The 16,475-nt window shown below is 36.0% G+C and overlaps 1 protein-coding gene across 1 annotated transcript in view; it reads right to left on the reverse strand.

Annotated features, from left to right (window-relative positions):
* IARS2 (isoleucyl-tRNA synthetase 2, mitochondrial) overlaps positions 1 to 16,475 on the reverse strand; it is a 31,253-nt gene that overhangs the window by 13,577 nt on the left and 1,201 nt on the right. Inside the window, exons 3-13 of the mRNA XM_067293044.1 lie at positions 15,721 to 15,877; positions 14,478 to 14,626; positions 14,330 to 14,379; positions 14,124 to 14,233; positions 13,948 to 14,038; positions 13,443 to 13,558; positions 11,681 to 11,850; positions 10,584 to 10,674; positions 10,225 to 10,376; positions 9,028 to 9,188; positions 465 to 567 (exon numbers count right to left, since the gene is read on the reverse strand). Coding sequence (XP_067149145.1) covers positions 465 to 567; positions 9,028 to 9,188; positions 10,225 to 10,376; positions 10,584 to 10,674; positions 11,681 to 11,850; positions 13,443 to 13,558; positions 13,948 to 14,038; positions 14,124 to 14,233; positions 14,330 to 14,379; positions 14,478 to 14,626; positions 15,721 to 15,877 — 1,350 coding nt within the window. The remainder of the gene's footprint in view (positions 1 to 464; positions 568 to 9,027; positions 9,189 to 10,224; positions 10,377 to 10,583; positions 10,675 to 11,680; positions 11,851 to 13,442; positions 13,559 to 13,947; positions 14,039 to 14,123; positions 14,234 to 14,329; positions 14,380 to 14,477; positions 14,627 to 15,720; positions 15,878 to 16,475) is intronic.

A 16,475-nucleotide genomic window follows, 5' to 3' on the forward strand; every position in this document is an offset into this window, starting at 1 on the left:
AATAATTATTCACAACAGTTTTCAGATTAATAGTGACAAAGAAACAGAACAAAGAAAAATTACCTAAAAAACTCAGATGCTAGAGTAACACTATGGGTTTTTTTGTAAGCTTAAGAACCTAACTATTAATGGAACAACAGAAGGTACGAAGAACAAAAAAAGTCTTGTTCTAATGACAAAAAAAAGACTTAATACATAATTGGGCTTATAACTTGGTTAAGTAGGATGTGAGTTTCCTCCTGGACTAAAAGGAGGAAAATAGAGAATTTATGCCCTGAATTAATGGCACAAATCTGATTGTGTGTATTTTGTCATACTCAGCTCTTACTTTTTGAACATTCCCTTCACAGGATACCTTCTCATAAATGTAGAAGGTTGAAAAGTGTTGCAAGAATATGTGAAGGTTTTATACTACTTCCCATCACTGAACCACCTCATTCTGTATTTGAAGTAAAAAAAATTACCTTTGCTACAGCCTCTTTTGATAGTAGCTGTTCAATAGGAAGAGTCCACCATGCATCTGTCCCTTGCTGCTCCACTATTTTAATGACATTTGCGATGGTTTCACTGGGTTAGAAGGAAAAATGGATTGTATGAATTGGTAAGTTACCAGACATTTCTTCAAGCACCTAGATCAAAGCGGTGAAGTATATTGATAAAGAGATTAAACTATTTAAACCTGCAATTTGTCAGCTTCCCAGCTGGACAGCTTTCTACTTTTGTCTTCCAAGATGCTAGCTGTAGGGTTGTGTAAAAGCCTGGATATATAGAAACCTGCATATATTCTGGGTAGCTTTTCTGCAAATCATCATCAATAGCTTGGACACTCAAAAAAGATGCCAGCAGCCTGAAGACTTCTAAAACCCATTTCACTTGTCATTTCTTGGCCTTGGAATGACAGAAACAAAACAACTATTTCCCCCCAAATATTCGCTCTTTTTGATAATAGCCTTCTCTTTTCCACTTGACTGAGAGGGACCTTGAGAACTCATGTGGACACGGAGCTAGGAAATATCAGAATTTCAAATTATGTACAGACCTCATATTATACTAGCAGCTGCCTGGATTCCTCTCTTTTAGCAATACATTTTTAAAATATAAAGACAGGTATATACTAAAGACATCATTCCCAATAATGGAGGAAACTGTAGTTCTTGTACCCAGTAGAGGAGTGATGTAATCAACCACCCAGTCTACACTCCGAGGGCAATGTATCAGTCAATATAGTATAGCACAAGCAAGGACAAAGATTCTGAAACAAACAGATACTATGGGAAAAAAAAGTTTTTTAAACTAAGCATCTTTTTCCTGATGTGAACAGATAACAGAACAGCAAGGCATGCAGTTCTCTGTACTATTTATGATATATTCAATTGTTGTCCACAGTAGGCAAGGCTAGAGGGAATTGATTTTTAATATAATTTAATATCAAGTCTAGGCAAACATTAAGCTAGGTCTAGGCAAACATTAAGCTAGGTCTAAAAAACAAACAAACAAAAAAATCCCCCAAACTCATTTCATCTCACTGGCTCACAGAGCATCTACTAAAGAGATGATTTTTAAAGCATCTACTGTATCTAAGGAATATATCAGATCATCACGGCCTGCTAACTTCAAGCTAAGACCACTATATAACCTTAGCCACCAGAGATGTGTTTTTAACTTGGAAAACATGTATTTAGTCAATTAACTAAGTTCTTGACACAGTATTGCAATAAGGGAAAAGTAAAATAATGACCTGGCACACATTAATCTTGAAAATACAAAATGCAGATGATCTAACTTCTTTAGTATCATTACTTGGTTTTATATTCAGACTTCCACACACTATATTCTCTGTACTGCTGCTAAGCTGGGCTACATCACCACAACGTTTAGTGTACTCTTACAGACAGAGCCTAAGCGTGACAACTTACATTCTTCAAGAAGATATATAACAAATTACTATATAATAACACAACGTGAGATAAGATGGTAAGAAGACAATGCAATTTTGCTGTTGATGGTGAGGATAAAATTGCAGTGACAGACCAATGATTCTGTATTAACCAGTCACAGTCTTTTCAAAGTAAATCCATTTAGAACAGCCCGGTACGTTTTCTGGAGAGAAAACACACTACCACTAATCAGTATCACTTACAGAACCAGAGCTAACTAGCACCCACTGGCATTCTCACTCTTTTAGGCCACACTGGATGGCAGTCACCTTCACATTTAATAGTCATGGGGCACAGCTTATGGCTTTGCAATATATCTGCTAACAACTCTTTCAGTAAAACAAAATTTAGGAGCTCCAATTCTGAATGGTGTCTTCTCCCTTTAGAAATATTACAGAGGCCTATTTGCAACAAGATACTTCCGCTGTTAAGCGTTACTTCTCCAAAACAGAAGCAAACAACAAATCCAGCCCTGATAGATCGCCCTAGATTAAGCAATAAATATCCTTTGTGCCTTACTTCCTCCAGGCTAAATCTGCAAATTCAGAAACCTCTCAGGAAAATCATATAAGCCAAGACCAAATTTATTTTGATCGTCTCCAACCAGACTAAACTATTCCACCAAATTTGACTCTTCTCTGCTGCATGAGCACCTTCTACTGAAGGTTTGGAGGTAAAGCCAGCTTTGTCAATGATGACACAAATTGTAGCACCTAGGAACATTTCAGAAAAAGCAATACACAACATTAATTTCCATTCCTTGACACAAGAAGGCTCCATCTTTGACTCTTTTGATGCAGTATCAGTGTATCTTTAATTCTAATTATGGGTTAGTACTCCTCTTCAACCGAATACTTCAAGAGCTCTCTCGACAGTCTCAATGTTTTAGGCCAACTCTTACCCTGTGAAAGTGACTGGCAGCATTTATACTTTTTGAGGAGAAGCAACATACCAGAATACAAGCGTAACTCACGTTGGCAAATGTCTTGTAATATAAAATAGCAATGAATCAAGAAGTCAAGTCAAACAAAACTGCCAGCTTTAATGCTGATCTTTCACAGATTTCAGAGTGTACCTAAATTAAAAGAGAATGATTAAAATTTGATTTGGCTCATGTCCCTAAACATGCTTATTACCAAGTAAAATTTTAGTGCACTTTGAGAGATTCACAAAATAAATAATTCCATGCTTGAATAATGGCTCTGGTATCAAGTTAGAGCCTAAAAACTTTTCTAATTGAGAATCATACCAATAATCAGTAGGAATACAAGTAGAAAAGTCTGTAAAGAGGTCTATAAAACAAAGTCTAAAAACAAGTCTATAAAACAAGCAGAAAAATTTACACAGAAACTTGCTTGTCTTCCAAGTAACTTTCCCATACTGCAAATATAATTCAGTGGAGCAGCATAAACTATGGTGATAAATTCATTCCCAGCCTGTACATTTTTAAAGCATTCAACAGGTATTTAATGAAACCACTGTTTGCAGTGATTCTTAAAAAAGAGATAGATTCAGCTACAGGCCAAAATTGACAGCAGAAACTTCAATCTGTCAAATATTCTAAACTTTAAGCAAAGAAGCTACACCCTGAAGTGTCACCAATATTCCAACATTGTAACTGTCAATTTATCCTAGAGTTTTCTATAGAAACACAGAAGAGGACTGCCAAAAAGGGATTCCAAAGACAGTAACCCCCAAGTCCCTTTGGGTGCACTCTAGAGACGCACAGAGGCATGTCAAAGCTGCTCTAAACTTAGATTCAGTTTGGTAGCCCTCATCCCCCTTTAGGTTCAAAGCAACCAACCAAACAAGCAGTGCAAGGGAAGAGGGACCACTATTAGCACGAGAAGATTTACCATAAAGATCCGCACATTTCTGTGCCGTGCCTGTTCTGCTGAACTTGCATAGGCTGATGAGATAGACTGGTAGCTTCTGACAAAAACTTAGGAGTCCTCAGGGGGTAACCATGAAATATGCCATGTTTGCCGACAAGGGTGTTTTAGAGTTGCAATTGCTATTAGATCCATTTGGGAATCATTTCACTTACCCCAATCAAAATGTACTGTATGACAGCATTTATTAAAATACTGGTCTCTAATCAAAGGTTTTTTTTTTTTTTTTTTTAATTAAGTATGTATATGTACACATACATACAAATACATACATGTGCTTTTAATACGCATTATATCCATTAAGATCTCACAGGAAATGATTACTGTCCTACAAACCTGAGGAGGGAAGCTTATATTTGAAGTTACTGCCTACTTCTCTCTTCAGGAGTGAGAAGCAGCATTTTCTTCCAATCCTACTTGGCCAGAGAAGCCTCCGCAGGTGCATCACAGAACTGTGGGGAGAAATCGGCAGGGCGGGTGGCAACGCAATGCTACAGGAGGGCAAACTGTACAGCTTGTAGCAGGGACAAACTGTTCCCCTTTCCCTCGGGGGTGAGGGGGAGGGACAAGAAGGAAATAAACCTTGCTCTCAAGCTCCTGCGGGAAACATTACAGAATTACTGCCTTCGTTTACAGTAAGCGTGGCCAATACCACACACTGGTTAGCTACCACCGTAGGCATATCGCTTCTGCAAATCATACCACGGACTAACCTTTTACCAAGCATGCTGCTATGCAATGTAAAAGCTTGTGCTGTTATTTGATAAAGAGCAGAATTATTTTAAAGGTGTATTTCTGTGACATGAACATGAACTAACGATTATGCTACAGAAGAAAGTTCTCAATCAGAAGAACGTCAGCTTTCTTTTAGGAATCACTTATAAGCAACAGTCAATGACTGCCAATTTATTATTGACCAATATTCTCAAAATTTGATCAGTTTCAAATCAAGGAATAAAGCACATTTTAGCAGTTCAAATTCTTTTTCTCATTACATTTGGTTTCCCTACTGAAAGTAAGTGTTCTGGTAAATATTAACAGACAGGCAATCTAGTATTTTAAAGAGAAGATATTTAGGACCAAAGATTCCAAATACATCAAACATTTTTCTCCTACAGTTTCAAAAACCCAAAACAAATACCCCCCCCCGCTACTCTGATCTTTTTGTAAGATCCTTATGAATAACTGTTACCATAATAGAGAGAAAACGAGTATATTTAAGGTGTCTGTATTGTAAGAAGTTTTTTTTTTTTTTTTTAAACAAGTGACACTTATGTAAGGTGCAAGTGAAAACCACCTTTCTCAAATAAGTACTCATCACTTTATAATCTGTGGGCTTCAACGTGAGCATGATAATTCACCGAGCTAGCAATAAACACCATTGTAAAACTTTGCCCTGTATTCATACACCATATCTAGAAGAACTTGCATTACGTGTCACTTGCTACGTTTTTAACACTGAAACCTCTACGGCAATTCACGCTACCATGACACCAGCCAATCACTCTGAAGTCCAATATTGATTACACTGAACACTTATTTAATGTGTTAACAGAAATTAGGCAGCATTAAGATATAGTCAGGAGGAGAAGAAAACAGTTCCTGATGTTCTCTCAAACTCTTTTCAACCAACAGTAAAGAGGGCAAGTTATCTCCTTTTGCATGAATGTTGATACTCTGAGAGTAAGTATTTAGGCTACGGTAAGTTGCTATTGCTATTACATCACTGAAACATGCTTTAATACTTTAGAAAGCAAATTAGATGCAATGTAGAACTGCTTCAAAAACTGAGGTTTTTTTCAGTGTCACAAACTTAAGTTAATTGTTAATCAAAGCCACAGAAAGGGGACAAAACTTCTCAGGCATTAGAATAACCTTTGAAATAATAGTTATTATTGCTGATATTTGAACAGTGAATTTGTACATTTAAGAAGAAATTGCATGAGGTCATATTAAAGAATGTATTTAACTTCACAGTTATTACTTGGTCTGAGTTAGCAACAGAAAGATCTGTTTTTACTTTTGGATCTCTTCTCTTTCAAGAGTTACAGAATTTCCTAGAATTAGATTCCTCTTGCAAGAAATCTATTAACTTTGAAAGCTGAAAGACAAACTGCACAAGTCAAATGTTTATTTGTGCATGCCTTCTATTTAAAGTCTTTTTCTTCCTCTTGTGCTCATTAAAGAAAAAAATTGCACACAATCTCTATATTCTATATAATTTTCTATAATCTCTATATTCTCCTAATTCCTACCGGAAAATTGCAGTAATGAACAAGTTTTCTCTCTTTCCTCTGTGCCATACAGGATTTTATTATTTTATCCTAACTTTGAATTCCTGATTGCATGACATATGATATGATGAGGTACACTCTACATAATGGATCTAACCTTCAGCAGAGTATTGCTTACAAGCTTAGACAACAGCGTTGCACAACCCAATGTCTTTTAGGGGTACATGGGGTCACAGCAGCAAACAGGAAGACTCTTACGGAGATCTGGCATTAAATTTGTTGTATGCAAGAATATAGTCTAGCTCTTGTTTTTGAAGTTAGAAAGACAGGATTTTTAATGTCTGGAAACTGCTCTGTTAGAGACAAGCAATTACATTGTGAAAGAGAAGCTCTCCGCACATTTTTAAGTGACAAAGTCAGGGGAAACTGTCTGATTTACAGAGGGAAATTGCTTTAAAAAAAAAATCTTTTACAGGTGATTAATAGACGGGATCACTCAAGACCAATGATCAGTGCTCTCATATGTAACAGCAACTCCATGTGGACTACACTAACTTCCAGTGGAGATGCTGTTACTTTTGATAGCCACTCAAAAACTCTGGAGCCGCTGCTACTAGAAGCATATTTACCCAGCATTCAAGTTAAGAAAACAGCTTTTGTTTGAAATGCAAGTTATTTGCTGTTGTTGTTTTTAATGATTTTGGATTATTCACACAAACTACGTATTTCTAACACTTCAGAAGTTTTGTATGTCAGCATCCCATTGCGCTATTACTTTCAAAAGGAGAATGCAAACAGAACAAAATATTTAAGCTTATTTGTTCCTTTCAGTAAGAACTGGTGTCCAGGAAAATGACCTATGAATTGACAGACTGCTTTCTAAATTTGCCTGTCATTTCTATAGGCCAATATTCTGTACACTTTCCCTACTCCTGTTCCAGGAGCATGGTACGGCTAACTTTAAACATTTAAAGGAGCGCTTTACCCTTTTATTTGAAAACTTCACCTCTGCTGTAAAATAACTTAGAACTAAGGACTACTGATAATAAGTGGGCATCAGAAGCTCTCAGTCAAATGAAATAAATCTACTTTTCAACCATATCATGTATACATCTTTTTTTTTCCCTAGATCAATTCTAACCAAACATGCCATACTGTCCCTTTGCCCGCTTGCCTGCACGTGTAACTGGTATGCCAATATTTAAACACGCAAAGGTAGGGCTGTTAGCCTACTGCAAAGTTTATCACTCGACTGCTGTACATCAGACAACTCTAGCAATAACCACAGACACCGCAAGGGTTTCAAAAGACATCCTGTTTGATACAGGCTTTTAAGGTAACTTGACTACAATCTGAAAGAATTCCCATTTATCCCTCCCTCCAAGTGTCTTCTGTACCAGCTGGATCTGCCACACTGGGTCAATTCTTCTAAGTTCTGAAGTAGCTATTGTTTAAAGGTGCTATTCCCAATTGACTGCCAGCTGCTAAGTTATATTTCACTACATTCTTATTTTGTAGTTAAACCACACGTTTAATGTAATTTTAAACTAGTACAAGTAACATATTCAAGGTTGGTGCCCAGAAAAACTACAATAAGTATTCCCCCAAAATTGTAATTCGCGATGTGAATATATACTTGACTTCTTCAATTTTTGCAGACAAAACGGTTTTACAGCCCACAGAACTCCCATCCATTTATTTTCTGACGTGCCTCAGCATTATTTGAGTACTATAAATGACTATAACTATTGCCATTCAGAGAGGCAGAGTACATATCTGTGCACCTACACGCACAGTCACACTAGGTGAAGTTATGGAGTAACTGTGCCTGAAGTCCACTCCCTGCTCCCCATTCCCCCAAGCCTCACCAACTTCCATACTCATTTGCTCAGCTGAGGCTCTGGAAAACAAGCTGGACTCTTTGCAGCATGTTCATCATCAAAAGCAAAACGTTCTGCCATATAACTTAAGTTCGTTTTCATCTTTGTAATCTTATTATCCTAATGAATTTGCACAAGTATTTCTGAGGTTAAAACGTATAAAATGGAGTTACGCTAGTGTACCTTAAGACAGAAAATAATTATGGAAATAAACAATGAAGGTGGAACTCCACAATACTATTTTTTTATTTTTATTTTTTACAAAGTCATCTTTTCGATGACTTTGTAAAACTTTTTGAAAACCTCTGTTCCCTAAAGTGGTAAAAGAAGCTGTTACTCCTTAAAAACAAATAAACAAACAAATAAAAACATCATATTTGGTTGACGTTTCTTATTTTATAGGATAGCTAAGGATTTCTTCTGCATCACATAGCCTGGAATTCCTGAAATGCATTTTTTGCAATAACTGTATACTATTGACTTCACCAAAATATGATAGAGTAAGGCTAACATGCGAGACTTTAGGCATACCTAAAAGCCACTTATTTACTTTTATTGAGGTTGTTTTTTCAAAAATACACTTTAATTTAAGAAACAGAGCCTTAGTTATTCTGCAACTGACTGAGTAACTGACAATGAAAAATCTGAAGTGGAATAACAATTTCAAAACTCATTTTGACAAGTACCTGCACTGTTCAATTCATAATGCTAAGATTACACTTACAGTCTCTAACTACAACTCACATTTACCCCCTTGCTTAAAACATAAAAGCCAGTGACTACTGCCAGCTCACTTAACTGAATAAGGGGGAAGAAACTGTCAATTACTATCATGAGGGACTCTTCAGGTAACTTAAGTATCTAGGTAAATTGACTCCAATTATTTACATAAAAGTCACCCTCAGCAATGAGCTTTTGATTACTTTAACTTATACCTAAGTTAACTCTTTATATAAAATAATTACAAGTAAGAGCATGTTTTATATTTAAATAGTTAAAAATTTTCTAATACTGTAAAACTGCAGAGCAACAGATAGTGCTCTTGTCCTTTCACTTTCTGGTGTATATAAAGCTAGACAAATACCTGTTTATCAGGCATTCTCCTGTGTCCTTCTGATAGAAGACAGGAATCGGAACACCCCAACTTCTTTGCCGTGATATACACCAAAATGTCCTTCTGTCCAGCATTTCTAGTATTCTGTTCACTGCAGATGTGGGAATAACTTTCACTTTTTTTAGCACTTCCTATAAAGTAAAGAGTGAGCTGTTGGACAAGATTCAGCACTCAGATAAATACTATTTATACTATCAGTGAAAAAAAGGTACACGCCTACACTCACATTAGGTAATGTGTTCTTGGGCAGCCATCACGTTTGTTTCATTTACCTCACTGCACGCTGCTCTTCACTAATACTCTTATAACACCATATAGACTGTACGTGTCCCCACAGGGCAGTCAGCGCTTTTTTGTCAGCTCTGATGCTCTAGCAGACACACGCAAAGGTGAGGTAGAAATGGCTTCAGTCTCTCTATTCAATGTTTAGTTGCTTACTGTGTCTTGTGCTGTTGTCGGCTTCGAAACTGCATCTTGATACATATTTCCTGCATTCCAGAGTGTGGGCTACACTTTCACTCCCAGCCATGCTAAATAACTGACATGTTTTCCTCCACACTAGATGAAATATGGAATAAACACCTCATGCCCTAACTAGAATGAAATCACTGTAACCCCAACACAGCCTAATGCGTTGGTCTGAGTTTTCTCTGTGGAAGCATGTAATTTCAAACAGCGCTGCATTTTTATTTTTTTTAAAAACATTTGTTTTTAAGTCACTAAAAACATGGATGTTCAAGCAGAACAAATACGGGAAGAAACACATACGTATAACTGTGCACGGCTATCACATATGCAAAGGTAACCTTAAGAGTGATAAAATATTATGTTTCAGGGAAGCAAGCCGGAAGAGACAACTTAAAAAGTCCTTTGGGGGAAAAAAAAACCAAAAAACAAAAAAAATAGCTCTAAGAAACTTATGCATCTCCTGTAAGTACAATAATCAGACATCTCAGAGTCAATGTATTTATGTTGAATTATATCAATATTGATTAAAAAAATACAATGACAATATTCATCACTTCTACAACTTACTAACACTGTCATGTAGATTTAGGCAGTGTTTATAAACAGTAGAGAAGAACACAACCTTGAGTGAGACTGTTTTGCTAATTCCAATGGCATCAGCAGCCTTTAAACTGCCCACAAAAAAGCAAAGTGATATACCTGGGCTGTAGCCTTTATACTTGCTGTGTTTACAAACCACTGTTTGCTGGCACGAACAATCATTGGTTTTTTAGTCCTCCAGTCATATGGGTAGCTATGCACATATTTCTCCTCTTTTAACAAACTCCCTGCCGCTTGAAGCATCTGAATGACTGAGAAAAAAATGAGGCAAGATAAAAAAAAATCAGCTTTGAACATACTGTTAGCCTCAGTTCTTCCCTTTCCATGATCAACATCATAAGAAATGATGCCTGTATCTCACCCATATTCAAAATGGGTTCAGATTTGTAACAACCTCAAAATACACCTGAAGGAACGTACGTAATAAAGTTAAAATTGACTAAATATCAAGTACTCACCAGCTTCATTTCCCTCTTCAAGTACATTCTTGTTTTGAAGTTCAGGACCTGCAGCTTCTGTAAAAAATCCACCCTCATCCACAAGGCAATCCTGAAAATTAAAATGTGAATCATGTCAATATAATACTATGTGACAGTTAATCACCTTTTTGAAATTCGAAAGTGAGTTAAGTACTCTGCTAAGTAAAATTTTTTTCTGATGAAAACCAAAGTATGCTATATTTAAGTATACTTCAGATTTAGCAAACTGCAATATAGTAATTGACCAACATACAAGCGAGTTTGACATATCAGAAGAAATGAGCATCACGAAGTTTGAAAATATACCACAGCTATGTTACATCAAGTCACTGGCTAGGATTTAAATTTGTTTTCAAACTAACAGTAAACCAACCAAACAAAAGGAATCAACAGAAATATGGGCACACTCAGATTTTGGAACATCAAGCGTTACCTCTTTAAAAAAAGTAAAAGAGAAAAAATACCCTGCATTTTCATTTCCAAAAACATACTGATCATGCGTAACTAGATATATATATATAGTAAACATTTACATACAAATATATTTATGTAAGTAAATATTATTCTTATAAATATATGTGTACATACGCACATATACACACACACACATATTTTCTTTTAAAATCACCGACATATGAGGGTATATTTACTGAAGATATGAGTTAAGACCCTTATTGCATATTTTTTTCTTATTCAAAAATTCTCCAGGCTTTGCTGAAAAACCGTAATAACGACCTGTATAGCTTCTAGCTTTAAAACAGGTTCTGAGTTCAGACAGAAGAGTTATCTGCGTTATTCTCAAAAAAAAAAAAAAAAAAATCTCAGATTCTATTTACCACCGCACTGGCCACTTTGATTAACAGATGAGAAACACAGGACTCCTTTTCATTCTTTTATTTGGGAATACGTACTCTTTGAAGTTTAGTCCTGCATACGGCAGTTCTACAGGCTATTAATGATACTCACACTTATCTACATGCTTCAAACTTTACATGCAAATTACAACAGTCACTTTAGTAGCATGTGATCAAACAGTTGCAAGAAAAGAAGAGCAAAAGCTAAAAAAAATAAAATACCGTGGGTAGCTGATGGTGGGAAGCTACATTGTAGTCTTCCATACCATGAGCTGGGGCTGTATGAACTAATCCTGTTCCTTTTGTCATCGTCACATGATTTGCAGGTAACAAAGGAGAGACTCTGCCAGGAATTGTGGGATGAGCACAAGAACCGTCTGCTAAATCTTCACCTGGAAAAAAAAAAAATCCAAGGAGAGAACAGAAAAGCAATTCATGCACTCAGCTTCTCTTATGAGAGAACAGAAAAGGAAATCAGCAATAGTATAAACAGGATATTACTCAGATGTAATTTTATTTTCTATGTGGGCTCCCATTCAAACGCTTACAAACTCTTTTCATTGTTACTGTTGCACATTTTTGGGGGGACGGCAGGGGGGAGATTTTCTTCTATGCTACACAACAGTAGTCCATTGGCGCTAGTATTCCATCTAGAGATATTCCACATGTTCCCATTTCTCAGGGTCCACGATCTCAGTGTTCCAGAAACTGATCTTGATTTCTAAAAATCTAGCATGGCAGCCATGGCATATAATGATTTACTAGGCTAAAAACTTCAAACTTTGGATCTATTTCTAGTTCTGCTACTAAATACTATCATAAACAATTCACTTCAGCTCCCTAAAGTACATACAAATAAAGAGAGTGCAGCACAAATGAAGCTAGTGGCAATTTAAGGTTAAAAAAAAACACTGAAAAAACTTAATGGTAAAACTTTCCTGAAAGCCAAGAATCACAAAGCTTAAGCAGTACTTCACATGACAGAACAGCCCTCACTGAACACTTTCTTCCTAGAAGATGATGTTTAGGAACTGCTGTCAGACAACTAGGTACACAAATACAGAAATGCAACAAGCATAGACAATTACTGACTATATAGCACGATAGAAAGAACAGGTTCTAATATTAAATCTCTTGATGAGAGGGTCCAGCTCTACCGTTGTATGTTATCTGCAAGTCATGCACCTCAAAAAGATGTCAACTTGTAGAAAGAACACATTGAGGCAATTTTATCATTAGGAAAAAGTGAGATTAAGTAAAGAAATGGACCAATTATTCTTCGGGGGGGGGAGTGCGTGGGGGTGGGGAGAAAGAGTGGAAAGGCACCAACAGAACCTGAAAAGAATAGATGATAAAAACAGACTTCTCACCTCCTTTGGACATGCACATTTCCAGCTTTGAATCACAGATTAAGACAAAAGAATAAAGTTTACAAATGACATACTAAATTCTAACTCAAAACACTGAATCAGAAGTGCGACTATTTAGGATGCAGACTTTACTGCATGAGCTATTCTACAGATAAAAATCGAGCCCATAGTCACCTAGGATACCTCAATAGTCTTCGTGGTTATAGTGAATGCTTAAGACACCACATAATTATCAGAACCTTAAAGAGTAACATCAAACAACAACAATGGCTGATAGTGCTGATGATTCTGCTACACTAGGTATTTTCAGCAATTTAGGAAGACTTTAGCAGTCAGGCAGTCAATAAGCATACTTAAAATTAGCCCCTTCTTTGCATTAGCAAGGGATGGGGAAGACAGACAAACTGCATTCAGTGTAATTAAGATTTTGGTACTAAACAGACTCCAACTTCATGTTCAAATTTTACAAACATGACACCAGACTTTAAAGAGTACTTTGAAATCTATGCTTGAAAAAGACAGTTACCATGAGACTGAATCTGACAGAAGTATTTTTTACAGACACCTGCAAACAGATTTCTAAGCAGCTTAACATTAACAACATGAAAACTTACCTTTACATGTTGACATAACCTCAAACTGTGTGTCCAAAGCAGCAGCTGTAGATTCAACTCTATCTGCAGCCAAAATGAAGTATTCACCAGTAGTTGCGCATTTCACAATGGAATACCTACAATGCAAATAAATATTTATGATACTCTAATTATTACAAACACCATAAAGCTAAAAATAATTTAAACATCCAAACTCTACAAGACAACAAAATAGGATTTGTTTTTAAATCTACATATCCAATTCACTTTCAAATCTCCAAAGAATTTCAAGAAAACATAACATCAGGAAGAAGAAATAAATTTAAAGGGGCTAAAAGTAAAAGCAGAAAATAATATATTAAAAGAGAAATAGAACAAAGCTGACAATAATGTCACCTAAAAAAAAAGTACACAGAAGATGCCTTAAATAAAATTTAATGGTAGTCTAAAATGTCTTAATTTAACTTTGCTGATAAATATTGATAAGGACTGAAGCAGATCAGTGAACTGAGTTAGAGACACATACACTGAATCTGGCATGTAGCAAATTGCTTGATTGGCTGGCACAGTCCAAGGCTGCGTGGTCCAGACTAACACACTAGCAGGTGATGATCCATCTACAGATATAAATGAGAAGTATTTTATTTATAATAATAATAAAAACCAAAGCTACTTGTCTTAAGAACTAAATGCAAGTCATACCTAACACAGAAGTCAGCTTAGGTGGTGACTTTAACAGGGGAAATTTCATATACACAGAACGACTGACATGCTGTTCATTGTATTCAAGTTCTGCTTCAGCCAAGGCTGTACTGGGTAGATATCAAACACAGGTTAACATATGTGAACATAAAAAGCCATTGATCTTTGTTAAACTTTCAAAGATAAAATAGTAAGCTGATTCTTACTTTGCCGAAGGAGACCAAAACACAGGTTTATAGTCCCGATAAATGAAACCCTAAAGCAGGAGGGGGGCAGAAGAGGAAAGAGAGTTAATAGAATCAAAACTCCTAACACGAACAAATCAAAACACACTTCAACAGAAGCTCAACATACCTTATCATACATTTTGTAGAAGACTCTCAGTTGGTTTGCTTCATACCTTCCATCAAACGTACGGTAGCAGTTAGCCCAATCTGCCATTATGCCCCAACGAACGAAGGCAGATCTCTGTTTCTCAATTGCTCTTTCTGCAAATTCTCTGGCTGAAAGGAATAGCTCCATTAAGTATATGGTTTAACCCACTATGATTAACTTAATGTCATTTAAAATACGCTCTTGATATTTCTGAGAAGGAAGAGCTGGAGTTGAATACAGGGAAACTATGTACTAATTAATGATGTGCATTAAATAGATTATTAAGGATCAAAAATGTATTTCACAGAAGTAGTTAAATAAAATAACTGGCAAGGGCAGAAAGAGCCAGGAGAGAGACTTCTTGACTAATATGAGGCCATATAGCACACATGCCTCTAGAACAAATGTCTTCTTTTTAAGTAGAAAGAATAAAAAAATCAAGTATTTTTAGTTATGAAGATTGCTTGCATTTTGAGAAACAGTCTAAAATCAACCAGTAAGAATGAAAATTAATCACTTTTGTTGATGCTTATCCAAACTTTTCAAAGCAACATGCATCTGAAATTAAGGCTAGCCAGCTTCATTGCTGTTGTTTCAAGCTAAAGCAGTTTAAATTATTCATTGTAAATAGTTTGCAGGTGATGCTAAATGTCATTCAACACACTTGGTATTTGAAATATTTTTTCAAAACAGTTTCCAACTAACACAGAATAACATTCTCTGAAAGCATCACCCCTATAATTTTGTGGTGTTATTAGAAACAGAGTCCATGAATACATTTCTAATCATGATATTCATCCAAGTTAGTCTGAAGAAAGAAAACAGCCTGATTTTTATGTGTTTCTTTTTAGTTTGTAATTAAGTTCAGTGGCTCTGCCTACAATTCAAAAGCATCAAAAGTATGCTGATCTAAATACTAGTTTCATGCTGCCACACAGTTAAGCAAAAGTCCAAATCCCCTGTCCTCTTGTTCTTTAAATCCATGGTCAATACTATGCATGCTCATTACAACAATAGATTAAGCTTGTGTTCAGTTATCCCATTTCATGAGATTACATTGTACTCCATCTGCTTTGCAAATAATGTGATCCTAGAAAGTGTCACCAATACCTAACAGAAAAGGGCACAATAAAGTATAAAAACTATTTATAAATTATAAAATTCACAATATGATGACTAGGACAAACAAATACTTAAGCCAACTTTCCAAATCGTAGTTTACCTCTTTGTCTAATTTCCATCGGTGAAAGATTTGCAACTCCTTTGACTTCTGATAATGCTTTCAACTCAATTGGCAAACCATGACAATCCCATCCTGGCACATAATGTACCTTATAACCTCTCATCATGTAGAAACGATTAGTGATGTCTTTCAAAATCTGGTAAGACACAAGGGTCAATTATCACTGTAGCTCCCCCATGTGGAATAGATATATATTACTTAAGATCTTCTTGTAAAGCCAAACTTAATAGAATGCATGATGAGTTGCATTTTAGACCTTGCATGGGTGCTTTCTCTTGCCCACCATTTTCCACCTTGGCAGAATCTTACCAAAGGACCTTTGATCAAAGGACAACTGAAAGATGCAGTTTACAAACGTGCAGGGCCTGAAGTGAACAAATCTTACTTGCCCTCATTTTTAAACATAGAGGTCAATCTACAATGCTAGCCTAGTGCACATTACTGCTTCTTGGTATAAGTGATCACCTACCAAAACTTTTGGTATTCAGAAGTCCCTGCTTTTGCATTAGCACCTTAAGGTGTGGGTCACATTCTTATTCTTTCCCACTCTGTAGTGTATGTAATACTGCCATTCTCAGGGCTGAATCTAAATATATCTATACCTACTTAACAATATGATTTTGAAGATAAAAATCCGTACTTTAAAAAACATCAGCATTTCATCATTGTGGTTGCATTAAGGATACCAGATAAAATTAAAAGAAAAAAAGTGCAATATAACAAACTTCTAAACC

This window comes from Apteryx mantelli, chromosome 3 (genome assembly GCF_036417845.1).
Source record: "Apteryx mantelli isolate bAptMan1 chromosome 3, bAptMan1.hap1, whole genome shotgun sequence".
Lineage (NCBI taxonomy): Eukaryota > Metazoa > Chordata > Aves > Apterygiformes > Apterygidae > Apteryx > Apteryx mantelli.